At 31.2% G+C, this 13,637-nt stretch overlaps 1 protein-coding gene across 1 annotated transcript; it reads right to left on the minus strand.

Annotated features, from left to right (window-relative positions):
- Nucleotides 1–2,814: 2,814 nt before the first annotated feature.
- On the minus strand, nt 2,815–9,826 carry LOC140891121 (UDP-glycosyltransferase 86A1-like). The gene is made up of 2 exons (XM_073299433.1): nt 9,273–9,826; nt 2,815–3,875 (listed from the first exon to the last, which is right to left on the minus strand). The coding sequence occupies exons 1-2, from the start codon at nt 9,793–9,795 to the stop codon at nt 2,956–2,958; spliced, it is 1,443 nt and encodes a 480-aa protein (XP_073155534.1). The 5' UTR covers nt 9,796–9,826; the 3' UTR covers nt 2,815–2,955.
- Between the last annotated feature and the right edge of the window lie 3,811 nt (nt 9,827–13,637).

Here is a 13,637-nt window from a genome sequence, read left to right on the forward strand (position 1 = left end):
TAAACTATGATTGAAAATATTTCTCTTATCGATGATGATGTTATCAAAAAATTTGAACACGTCAACGATCCATCTTGAAAGATTTTTTTTTTGGTGATATTTTGATTGTGTTTAACTTTCATTGAAAATATAAGGCATATTAATATTTCATGTGAAAAGAAAACAACAAATTCATGACTATACTCAGAATATATCTAAATTGTATACGTATCCAATACAGGGATCAAGTCATAACGTAGTTCAAAAATTTGATTGTTTGAGATGAGTGTGCCATGCACAGTTTATACTCATGCGGGCCAGGAGTATCTATTTCTTAACCACCCTAGAATAGGTGGAGATTTAATATTTTAACCACATAAAATACCATAAGTGGGAGAAATACAGTTTAACCACATGAATTCACTATTGGTGGGGACATAACAGTTTAACTACGTGTAATACCTTTGGTGGAGCATATAACATTTTAACCACATGCAATACCTTTGGTGGAGCACATAACAGTTTAACCACATGTAAGACTTTTGTGGATACCGTTCACAGTTTATACTCTTGTGGGTCAGGAGTATTGGTGAAATACTCATCCTCTTTCTGGGAAATTTCTGTTTCTCTTGCTCTATGATATTCTTGAGTTGGAGGCCCTTTCGCTCCACTTGTAGTTATGCTCAACTCCATGTCATGGGCTCGAGTAGCTAATTCTTCAAATGTCTTTGGCTGGATTCCTTGAAGGATATATCAAAGTCCCCAATGCATACCTTGGATGCACATCTCAATTGCAGAAGATTTGGACAATCGATCTTTGCAGTTAAGGCTCAAATTTCTCCATCGATTGATAAAGTCAATTACGGTTTCTTCTTTCCATTTTCATGAGTTTGTTAGCTCAATCGTCATGCTAACTACTCGTCGAGTACTGTAGAAGCGATTGAGAAATTCTTGTTCTAGTTGTTTCCAACTATCAATTGAGCATGGCTCCAGATCAGTGTACCAATCAAATGCGTTCCCTTTTAGTGAACGAACAAATTGCTTGACTAGGTAATTTTCGTATGTCCCAGCATTGTTACACGTTTCAATGAAATGAGCCACATGTTGCTTTGGGTTTCCTTTGCCATCAAATTGCTGAAACTTTGGAGGTTGAAAGTCATTTGACATTCTTAAGTTATCAATACTTTGTGAATATGGCTTGACATAGGTGAGAGATGGCTTAGAGCTTCCGTCAAGTTTTTCTTTGATAGTACCCATGATGAAGTCTTTTAACTAGTCCATGGAAACTGACCCATCAGATGAAAAATGTAAGTCTTTAGTTTGTTCATTTTGTTTTTTTCTTCAATGATGACTCAGTTCCTTCATTAGTTTCATCTTTTTTGTCCATGTAACTTGTATCAGTATGGTTTATCTTGTCCATCAACTTCATAATTTGGGAGTCCTGTTCTTGAACATGTCTTGAGAGTCCCTCAATGGCCTTTGTCAAATTTTTTATTCGATCTTCTAAAGTTGTGGCATTTGTCACCATCACGCTTTCTATATAAGAGTTTTGATGGGTCTCAAGAAAATAGGTTTGCTCAGAAGATTCTTGTAATTTCTTAGACATGCTTCTTGTGATGACTCCAAGACTTTCAGTTGACTTTGTAGTAAAAATCTTCATGTTAGTGATCTTTTCATTGGTGGACATGATGGCTTAAAAATTTTGATGAAGAGAAAAGATGAAGGGTAGAGATGGTCCCACTGGGCGTGCCAAAATTTGTAGCGCAAAATTCTTTATTTCTTGAAATTAAGAAATAGAAAATTAATACAAAGTGAATTTGAGAAATTAAATAAAGATTAGTGGATGAAATCTCTAAATAATCCCTTGATTTTCCTCTTTAATGACAATTTCTTGATGGATTTGAATTTCTTGAGTATTTGATATTCTTTGAAGATGATTTGATGTCTTGAGATTTGATTTGATGTCTTGATAAAGTTAATTCGATGGGTTAACATCTTGATATCGAATTAAACTTCAAAATTTGGGAAGAACGCGATGAACTCCTTGAATCACGCCTTGAAATTTGTTATCTTGAATTTGATGAAGAACACGATCTTCTTGAATTTGATGAAAAACACGATCTTTTTGAATTTGATTTATTTGATGAAGAACACGAACTTCTTGAATTTGATGAAGAACACGATCTTCTTAAATTTGATTTATTTGATGAAGAACAAGAACTTCTTGAATTGTGTCATGAACTTCTTGAATATGACTTGAGAGAAAAACTCTTGAATTCTTCTACTCATTTGCTTCAGTTTTCTGTGTTGTGTGTTTTTTGTTGGTCATCTTCCTCCTATTTATTGCTGAAGGATGCAAATTTCTACCATTTTTATTTGATGAGGTGTCGCAATTTGATTGGCTCCTCATGATTCATTTGGTGATTATCTTCCATTAATAACAAAATTTGATTTTAAATACTAAAAATATTAGTATTTTCTTCTATTTGATGCAAGATTTGATCTCAAATACTAAAAATATTAATATTCTCTTCCAATTTGTGCAATATGCAATCTTGATTTAAAAATCTTGACTTGATCACAAAATATATTAAAATATAAATTAATTAACTATTTATTTTTTAAGAATTTAATATTTCCAAAAATAGCTAATTGATTTATTGATATTTAATTATTTCGTACTTGTCATATTTGAAGGTTGACAAATTTAATTGTCTACACACACATCTATCGTGTGTGCAAATATGCTAATCGGTAAAGTTTTTAAATATATCAAATTATTTTTAACATAATTAATTTTCTAAATGACTAAAATAAAGAAAGGTCCATAAATAACGTCTCCCAACTATGTGGGAAGAGCACATTAGAGGATCTCTATACTTCACGGACAAAGTACAAACAGTAATTATTTCCTTACCATTCATTATAATTTCATTTACATGAAATTAAAGCCTTCACTATTACATATATATCTACTTAATTCTTATCATGCTCTCCAATCTTTGCCTTCAAATCTGTAATAAACTGATTCAAATTCACTTCCGAAGATCCATCGATTCCCATTGCATTCTCCAACAAGCTCTTCACCTTCTTCACTTGCTTCCGAACCGCCCCGGATTCATCTGCATGCATCAAATATTTTATCTTCTCAGAAACCCTATTTCTTGATAATTTCATGTTGTCATCACGTAGATTGAACCCGATCTTCAGATCGTCCACAGCCAACTTTCTGTTCGTGAATTGATCCGTCAGCAAAGGGTAACAAATCAACGGGACGCCGCAGTATAAGCTTTCCAGTATCGAGTTCCATCCACAGTGAGTCAAGAATCCTCCCACAGACCCATCTGTAAGGACCTGGATTTGATTGCACCACGGAACGATCAATCCCCGCCCCCGGATCCGGTCCTCGAACCCGTCCGGCAAGAAATCGGGTTCATCCGAGCTGACGATATCGGGCCGGAGCACCCAAATGAAGTCCACCCCACTAAGCATGAGGCCATGAGCAATCTCCTCGATGTCACGTTTGCTAGTGTGTGCATAGCTACCGAATGAGACGTACAGTACCGAGCCTGGCGGCTTCGTTCGGACCCATTGGCTGCAGTCCGACTCGGGCCACAGGCTGGTGGATATGTTGCCTTTGGCGAAACCCGGAGGGAAAACGGGCCCGATGGAAAAGAAAGGCTGCTTCTCTTGTAAAGCTGAGATGGTGTCTTGTTCGAGTTCTTGAATTGTGTTGCAGATTATGAAGTCTGCTTTTCTCACATCTTCGAAAGCTTTGTAAATGATTTGATGGATTGTGGTGTAAATGTCATCTTTGGCTTGTAAATAGGACATCAAATCCGCGGGGAAAATGGATTTTACTCCAGGAATGTAGTCGATTGCATCTGTCCTGTTCTCTGTTCAAGATTTCGGTGCATGACAACAAGTATAAATAGAATTAATTAAGTATATTGGTGTCAAAGTTATAAATAATGCATCCAATTTTTTTTAGTTGTTACAATAACGTCTACCTCGTCTCAAATTTGAAATCTTGATATTAGATGAGCTACAAGTAATCAAAATTAGATCTTAGTGCAATAACTTGACTCCTTTTATATTTTCAGGCCTTCATATGAAGAAATGCTGATATATATATATATGTTATGATAACAACATGGTACCAGATATAGCTCACTCAGAATGTTAGTTAAACAGTGACTATATTATTTCTCAAAGATTTAAAATTATGCCACAGACAAATTATCTACACACAATTAGTTCATTCACAAACAAAACATATAAATTTTAATTAGGATGGTTTTTAGCTACATAAAACACTTAAATTTCCAAATTCTTTCACTCATCATTCTATGAGATTATACCGCAAAATTAAAGAAAGTGATCATCTATCTGCAGCTCTCCCCTATTTTATCAACTTTGAAAACTGATCATATCCAAATTCCAAATTGCATGTCGTGCAAGTTTTCAACAAAAGATTTAAAATTAGGATCCAATTCCTTCTCAAGTTAAGAGTTAATATTAAAATCAGGGCACGTACAAATGAGTTGTCTCAACAAATGAATGTGGGCTAGCTACGCGGCCCTATATCGAAACAATTATATATATATAACTACAATATTCACAAAACAATTACATACTAAAATAACATGAATTGATTTCACTCCATAATACCATATATTAAATGTCTTTAATTACTATATTATAAAACATAAACCTCATAGAAAAACTATATTTGATTATTTTAATATATTTATAAATTTACCATTTATCATTCTTCTAAGATCTTTAATAATAAAGGTCCAAAAAATGTAAATATTTAAAAATTTCTCACATTTTGTTCCACTATCCATTATCCTAACTACTATAACATTATCCCAAAAAAAAATTATAATTAAATTCAAGTTTATAAAATAATATTTAATTTCAAATAAAATATATTTTATGCACATGCAACGCATGTGTTGCGTGTACTAATATATATTTGTTACTCGTATCCTAGAGTAGAGGGGAACCATGAATGTCAGATGAGCCGATGCCCAACTTGCAGGCTTGTATTTTATTTTTTAAAATTTCTTCTCGGATGTTTACGTGAAATCTGAAAACAATAAAACATTGCAAGTTGGACGCCAATTAATCTTACGCACAATTTGTTTTTCGTTTTTTTCATATTATAAAAAGGTTTTTTAATATCTTGAAAAAACTTTAAAAATATATATATAAAAAAAATTGCAACACAGACGCTGGCTGATGAATCCTTTATACTAAGGTAGTGTTTGAGAGAGCTTCTAAAAAGCACTTCTCAGCTTTTCGTTCACAAAATTTCAAATCATCAGCCGTTATACTGAGGTAGTGTACGTTTGGGAGAGCTTCTAAGAAGCACTTATCATCTTTTCGTTCACAAAATTTCAAATTTTTGTTAACTGAAAAACTGTGAAGTACATCTAAGGGCTTCTCCAACCGTTCGAAAATATGAAGAATTCCTCCAGTTTGGAGAATGACTTGAGCTCCAACCATGCTCCAAAGTCATCCTCGAAAATGGAGGATGCTACCGTGGTTCTCTAAATATGGAGAACCACCGTAGCTTTGTCAAATTATTTTTGAGGATGGCATTAATATTATTTTTGGTCCTTATTTCAAATTATTTTTTATTTCAATCCTTATATTAATTTATCTTTGATTGTTTACTCCACTTTTTATTAATTTGATTGTTTTATTTTAATTTATTGTAGTTGTAATATTTGGATCAAATCAAATACAAATAATAAACAATATCATTAAACCATATATTATATATTTTGATACGGAAACATCAAATTACTTAATTTAAGATCAAATATATAATGGTTAAATTGAGAATTTGGTATAATTTAGAGAATATGAGTTGAAGAAGATTTTTAAAATGAAGAATGTGGTTCTTTATTTTAGAGGATGGATAATGAAAATATGAAGAATGTGGGTTGGAGATGGCCTAAGAAGCTCTCACAAGCACTAACTGAATTGGCGCCCAGTGCACCCTGATGTGTCGAGAATAAATTTTGTATATTATATATAAACACGCATGCGAATGTAACCGAAAAATGATTGTGCATATATACAATGTTCATAACCCAAAAAAAAAGGGGAAACTCCAAATAAATCCATAACGACAATTTATAATTCAGTCCCCAAACTTAAAGTTAAATCAATGATCAGTTCCTGTTAGAAAATTTTTTGTTTAAACTCTCTGGGCCCACATATTTTGTTTCGGATGAAATTTGGTACAAAACATGAAAAATATGGTACAAGTACATGATATTTGAGTATCGACTATTTCAAATCTTGGTACTAATTTATGATTTTTGAGTACTCAAATATGTAAGCAAATATTGATATAATGACACATTTATTTATTTAGATGACCATCGGTACAAAATATTAGAAATAATGTACTAATATATGAGATTTTGAGTATCAAATGTGTTAAATCTGGTATAAATATGTGATTTTTGAGTACTAAGAAAATATTGATATTAATAACACATTTATCATATGTGATATTTGAGTACTCAATGTGTTAGATTTGATGCAAATATATGATTTTTGAGTACTCAAACGTATGTTGCAAGTTCACATTAATAAAGATGTTTAGATTTTATACTCAAAATCTTATTTTTTATACTCGATCTTGTACAATTAGTGCTCAAATATCATGTACTTGTACCATATTTTCAATGTTTTGTACTCAATTGTATCCAAGAAAAATAATGTGGGCCCAGTGAGTGCAAACAACTTTTTTCTGACAAGAGACTAATTTTTAATTTGACTTTTAGTTTAGGAACTGAACACCAATTCATCCAATCCCTAAAGCCTATTTTCAATTATGATTCAATCCCTACGTTAGATTTTTGTAGTTAGGGCTCTTTACTTTTCATGGTTTTTAGTCTCCACTCCCTAATCAAGCAAAATATCAAAAATAACCTCAGCTTACTCTCACATTCTCTCTCACAAAAAAATCAATCATGTTTCTCTTTTTTTTTTTTTTTTTTTTTTTTTTAGGAATCACGTTTCTGTTTTAAACAAGTACACTTGCATCACAAATTGATTTTTGCTCTTGATTCATAGATTTCCTTTTTTTAATTACTTGAAAATTTACCATCTATGTTTGTCAATCAAATATATGAAATCTATTATTGTTCTTATGAAATTTCTTCTTGTTCTTCTGGACCTTTCCTCCCAAAATCATAATTTATTTGATCAAAATATGATTCACATTTCCGTCAAGTTACGGTAAGAGTGTGTGTTTCATTTTCATCATCACAATGGATTTGTGAGTTGGAAGAGGCGTAGACAAAATAACAATATGAATTGAAGTTCTGAAATTTGAGACTTTTAAATTACAGTGGTTTATTGCTTTCACTTGTATTTTTTATGTGTGACATTGTGTAATTGAATCTTAAACTTCAATTAGGAAAATTTATTTTATTAATGGTCATTTGAATGAGAATTTGTATGTTTGAATTTGGTATTGTTATATGTTAAATGTGGATATCGTATTTTATGTTTCGGTACTTTTCTAGAATTTGGCTTTTAGGATATATTTAGGGATAATAATGTATTTTGAATTCAAGAGGAAGTTCAAACTAAAAAAATAGATGCAGTGGGGGCTGAATAAAGCTAAAACCTGAGACGGGACTGAACAATAATTGAAAGATGTGTTACTTTTCTTGAATTTGCCGAAAAAAAAGTGTAAAAAATAAAGAAAAATAAATTTCATTAAATTTTTAAAATAGAAAAAATAAATATTATTTAAAAATATAAATAATAACCAAAAAACTAATTAATATATATCTATTTTATATAAGCATGTATCATCAAATCACACACCAAAATTTGTTGTTAATACTCTTTTCTTATATAAAACATTATTTTTTGTAACAAAAATATAATAAATTTGGAAAAGAAAACATCAATTTTGTTTAATTAATATTAAAATTTTAACAATAGACACGTCCAGTTTATAATAGTTTATTTTATTAACTAGCTGACATATATGTTAACTCGCCCCCATATAAATTCTACACGTGGTAGTACAGCCTGCACAATTTTTAAATCACGTACACGTTGTGGTCCGACCTTGTCCCACGTGCATTCTTGTATTGGGAAACGTGTACCAATCCATGAGGAATAAATTGGAAGGTTATCGTCTAATTAATTTCATTACTTTTTTAATTTATTATATAAATTCGTAACATTAATAACCCAATCCAAATTCTGATGGGCCCAAATTTAATGGAATTTTATGTTTCAGAAATTGCGATTATTAGTTAAATTTTAACGATAAAAATATTTGGTTTAAGTAATTTTCTGTTCAACATATTTTGTTGTGATTCAGGTACAACGTAACCTATATCATGTGGCAAAATTAACATCTTAAATTTTGGTCATGATGATACAAATTCCAATTAGTCAAATTTGGTTTCATGTAGTAAGTTGGTCTTCTTTCAAACTTTTTTCTCGTCTTTTTTAATATGGAGTCAAACATCATCGGCGTCGCACCGAATATGACAAAACATATTAAATTAAAACTTATATAAAAGGAAAATTGTTTTTTTTTTTTTTTAGTTTTAGTTTATTATCTTTATTTTTTGACAATTTTAATCATTTTTTGATGTAACAGCAATGCAATATTGATGTGAAGTTGCCGTACGTTACGTTTTCGAAAAATAGACTGAAATTGCCAAAAATCAAAATATTCAAGACTAAAACTAAAATATTAAAACACAAAAAGCTGAAATCGCAAAAGAACAAACATAAATAATCAAAATTATAATTTTTCCCTTATACAAAATACAAAACTGACTGAAACTACATAAAACAAATAAAGTAACTTGTTGATTTTAAAAAATAACTTGCTGCTCTAAAAATTTCATGCATTTCCTATAAAATATGGTTGGGTAATTTCTCTGTCTCGGGCCATGACAAATCGATGCAACAAAAATTTATGTAACACGAACAATTTTGATGTGTTAAGTTTTTTATTTATTTTTTATCTATAAAATGCTAATTTTTCCGACAAAAAATTGGGTTTCATTATAGAAATGATATGATCAATCTGTCGCGTCCCACTAATATCATAAAAAAAACCTACTCTTAATTTAATTTTACAAACGAGATCTTCTCTGGATCAAAATTTTATGAAATACTATATTGGAATAAATAAAATTTTCTATGAAAGTTTTTTTTTTAAAAAAAAATAATTAATAATTAAGAAAAAGAAAAAGAAATAATTAAATAGAAATCAGCAGCTAGCTTACCCACACAAGCGAAATGGCCATGCTTCCTCAAGAGTTCCACATGATAATAGAGTGAAAGAACAAGCGCGGGTTCCGTGAAGAACGATATATTCACCAGCCTATACTTGTCGGCGATCATCGACGGCCACACGTAGAACGTGTCGACGATGAGGCTATTGACCGTCGGATCATCCCTCACCAGATTTCCGACAAGTTCATCCACCAGTGCGGGGAAGTCATGCATGATCCCTTCAAAGAACTGGTCGTGATTCAGGGAACGATCAAACCCTAATGGGAAACCGTCCGAAACGGTGACGTATCGGACGTCGAGGCCCGATTTAGCGAAGATGTCTGAAGCTTGGTGGGTTGTAGTTGTGGATTTGGTGATGTGGTGGTGGATGGAGTGGGTGTTGACGAAGGTGATCTTGAAGCCTTTAGAGGCGAGTTTGATGGCTAGGTTTACGAATGGGATCACATGGCCTTGGAGAGGATATGGGAACATTAGTGCATGAGGTTGCACTACTTTTTCTTCTTTGTTTGACATTTTTTTTAAAATTTTTAAAATGATGATATGATTTAATGGTTTACTTGTGATGTGCGTGCTTGGGAGATAGGATATATATATATATATATGAAGTGTGATATATATATTCGAATTAAAAAAATGATTTAGTGAGTTGATCAATATAATATTGGTTTCTAGTACTTATGAAAGATTGTATTTTTTCTAGTACAATTTCGGTCTTTCTTTTTCAAGTGACACAAAAAAATTAAATTAAAATTATAAAAATGTTAGAAAAATACATGATTATAAAGGTTTAAATTTAATAATATAAAAGATCAAAATAATAAAGAAATAAATATAGGGAACAAAGTATGAAATTTAATTTCCCTTGGTTTATGGTTCTGTAATTGGTTAAATATCGGTGTAATTTAATAACTTGACTTTTTTTTCAGTTATTTATTTATTCTCTATAAGAGATAGAGTTGTAAATGAATCGAGCCGATTCACAAGTTTTTCGAGTCAACTCGATAAATATTTGATTCGTATTTTAATTTATCGAACTCAAGCCGAATCCAAACATGTTCGAATTTTTTTTCGAGTCGAGCTCGAGCCAAAATTATTTTGTACGATAGTTCGCAAATAGTTCGCGAATCTTAATATTTTATTAATATAACATAATAAATATATACATATATCAAATCTTTTCGGATATTTCGAGTTTTTCAAACCATAATATCCGAGTAATAGTTCGAATGGTTCACATATTTCGAGCCAAACTCGAACTCGAACTGAACCGAGCTCAACCCAAAATATTTATAATTTTCGAGTTTTGAATCGAGCTCGAACTCGAATATATTTAAATCGAGCCGAATTCAAACCTTAAATTTTTATCATTATTCAACTCGATTTGATTCGTTTACATCCCTAATCAGTGGTATTGATGCGGTGCTGATTGGACATATTAATGCATGCCGACAATTCCTTAATAAAAAAAGATTAAAAAATGTTAAAGAAACTAAGGTACGTAGTGTTTGGGAGAGTTTTTTAGAAGCACTTCTCAGCTTTTTCGTTAACAAAAATTTGAAATTTTGTGAAATTTTATTAATGAAAATGTGAGAAGTTCTTAGAAGCTCTCCCAAACACAACTTAAGTGGAGCATATTCATTACCGGCTTCTATAGAATCCCACGTAATTGCCCCTAAGATTCAGTGTAGATTTAATTTGGAAGCTTTTTCCTATACATCTATAAAACAAAAATGTTATATATATCTATGAGAAATTTATAGTTTAATATCTTATATCTATAAATGCAAAGTGAGTACGTTAAAATAATTTTAATTAGCACCATTTTTCAAAATTGTTATTTTTCTAGCTATAATATATGCATAAGTTATATATTGTACTTGCCTTCAAATATATATATATAGCATATATATAATATATATATATTATACTTAGTTTAAGATTTGGAGTAATATTTAACTAATTATAAGATCGAAACACACCAATCTCGCAAATTTTCTGGTCATACGGTCTACGTTGTTTGATTCGTCATGTTACTGTGACAGAATCATTAAATTGAATGTGACTATATTGTTTGATTCCTCACCAATAAATTAAATTGAATGTGACTATATTGTTTGATTCCTCACCAATAATGTTGTTTGATTAATGTGCCGTTGGAACTAGGGGTGTAAACGAACCGAACCTGTTCGTGAGCTTTACAAGCCCGCTTGATAAATATTTGATTCGTATTCGAGCTTATCGAACTCGAGCCGAATTCGAACATGTTCGAACTTTTTTTCGAGCCGAGCTCGAGACGAAATTACTCTATTCGATAGTTCGCGAATAGTTCGCGAGTCTTAATATTTAATTAATATAATATAATTGTATAATAATATATATACATTTCGAGCTTTTGAACAATAATATCCGAATAGTTCACGAATATGTTCGAATATTTCGAACCGAACTCGAACTTCATTTCGAGCAGAACTCGAACCAAAATATTTGAAATTATCGAACTTCGAATCGAGCTCGAACTCGAATATACTCTTATCGAGCCGAATTCGAACCTTAAAATTTTACCATTATTCGGCTCGATTCGGTTCGTTTGCACCCCTAGTTGGAACTTGGAATAGAATTTAAGCCACAAGTTAATATTATATATTTTTTTATTTTCTTTATAAATCGTCGTTTAAATTATTTCTACATACAACAAATATTTATTATTTTATTTTCTTTATTCATTATTTAAATTAACTTTACATCAGTGACGCTAAGAACAATATTGAGATATAATAATTATCTTAGTCAGACTAGCCTGTTTTGTATGACAATCGAGTTGAAATGAATTGTATTATCACTATCGGCTCTAAATTACGGTAAAACTATAAGCGCTAGATTATACATACATATATAACATATGTCTTTTAACACATTGATATTTGAATTTTTAATGTATCACTGACACAAATTAAAAATTATTGGACAGATCAGCGACAGACAACATCAACCTAACAGTGACCAGATTCCCAATTATGCTTCTAGACAAACAAGGGGTATGTTTGTGGAGTGGAAAGTTTTATTATTTTTTTTAAAAAGAATTTTATTAATTTTGAAAATGTGCACACATGCGTTTTCTAGAAACAATTGGTGTTGTAACTTATCAAATTCTATTGGAATACTGTTACTCAAATATACATATTTACAATTTTCGTGGAAATTAAAAAAAATTACGAAAGCAACATCTTTTTTATTAAATAAAAATATTAAAAAGTGCATAAAATAATGAAATAAACTTTCATAAAGACTTTGCCAACATGGCCATCCAACATAGTAACGATGAAGGTATCGATATCCTCGTTACATGCATCATTCAAGTATAGTGAGTTTAAAGATTCAGCAACAATAATGTATAAAAAGAATTTTACTAAAACTTTAAATGAGAAAAACATCAACATAAACTTTCATGCCAAATTTAACATGAACGCATCTTGATGTAACCATAACATAAAATATTTGGGGGTGATGTAGTATGTGTATTGTGGTAATCGTTGTTAGATTATATTAGATTATATTATTATTATTAGGTTTTTCTATTTATTAGTTAATAAAGATAGAGTAGTCTTTTTATTGTTTTTGATATTTAACCTAACTATATAAACATCTTGTTGTGTAACTTTTACATACACTTTTAATGATATAGTAAAACCTAGTTTTTCTATCCTTCAATTTCTACATGGTATATCATAGCCTCCATCTCTATGGATTTCGATCGTTTGATTGAAGAACTGTTAATCTCGTCCACAGCTTTTGCGGATCCAACTTGGTTTTCTGTTTCCTGTTTGGTTGTTCGTGCTCACTATTTGTTGTCACCATGACTGGTCGTAAAGATGATTCGCTTCAATCAATTAGTGTCCAATTGGATGGAAAAAAATATTCGTATTGAAGCTATGTTATGAAAAATTTCTTGCGGGGAAAATCTATGTGGGTTTATGTTACTGGTGTGCATGTTAAACCTACTGACACAAAAGCTGCTGATTATGTAAAGTCATTGGATATTTAGGAGGCCGAAAATACGAAGACACAAAAGCTGCTGATTATGTAAAGTCGTTGGATATTTGGGAGGTCGATAATGCGAAGATTATAACGTGGATCAATAATTTTGTTACGCACTCCATTGTTGCTCAGCTGGCCAAGTATGAGACTGCTAAACAGGTTTGGGATCATCTGTCAAAATTGTACACACAGCCTAACTTTTCCAAACAATATCAATTGGAGGCAGATATCCGTGCACTTTGGAAAAAAGATATGGGCATCCAAGATTTTTATTCTGCCATGTCCGAACTATGGGACCAGTTGGCACTCAAAGAATCCTC

Source organism: Henckelia pumila, chromosome 3 (assembly GCF_033568475.1).
Source record: "Henckelia pumila isolate YLH828 chromosome 3, ASM3356847v2, whole genome shotgun sequence".
Taxonomy (NCBI): Eukaryota; Viridiplantae; Streptophyta; class Magnoliopsida; order Lamiales; family Gesneriaceae; genus Henckelia; species Henckelia pumila.

Bases quoted from the DNA above. Each gene is read 5' to 3' on its own strand.
- LOC140891121 (XM_073299433.1), bottom strand. From the start codon at position 9,795: ATGTCAAACAAAGAAGAAAAAGTAGTGCAACCTCATGCACTAATGTTC. The intron at 3,876-9,272 runs GTAAGCTAGCTG...AATCTTGAACAG, and splicing joins TGGCCATTTCGCTTGTGTGG to AGAACAGGACAGATGCAATC.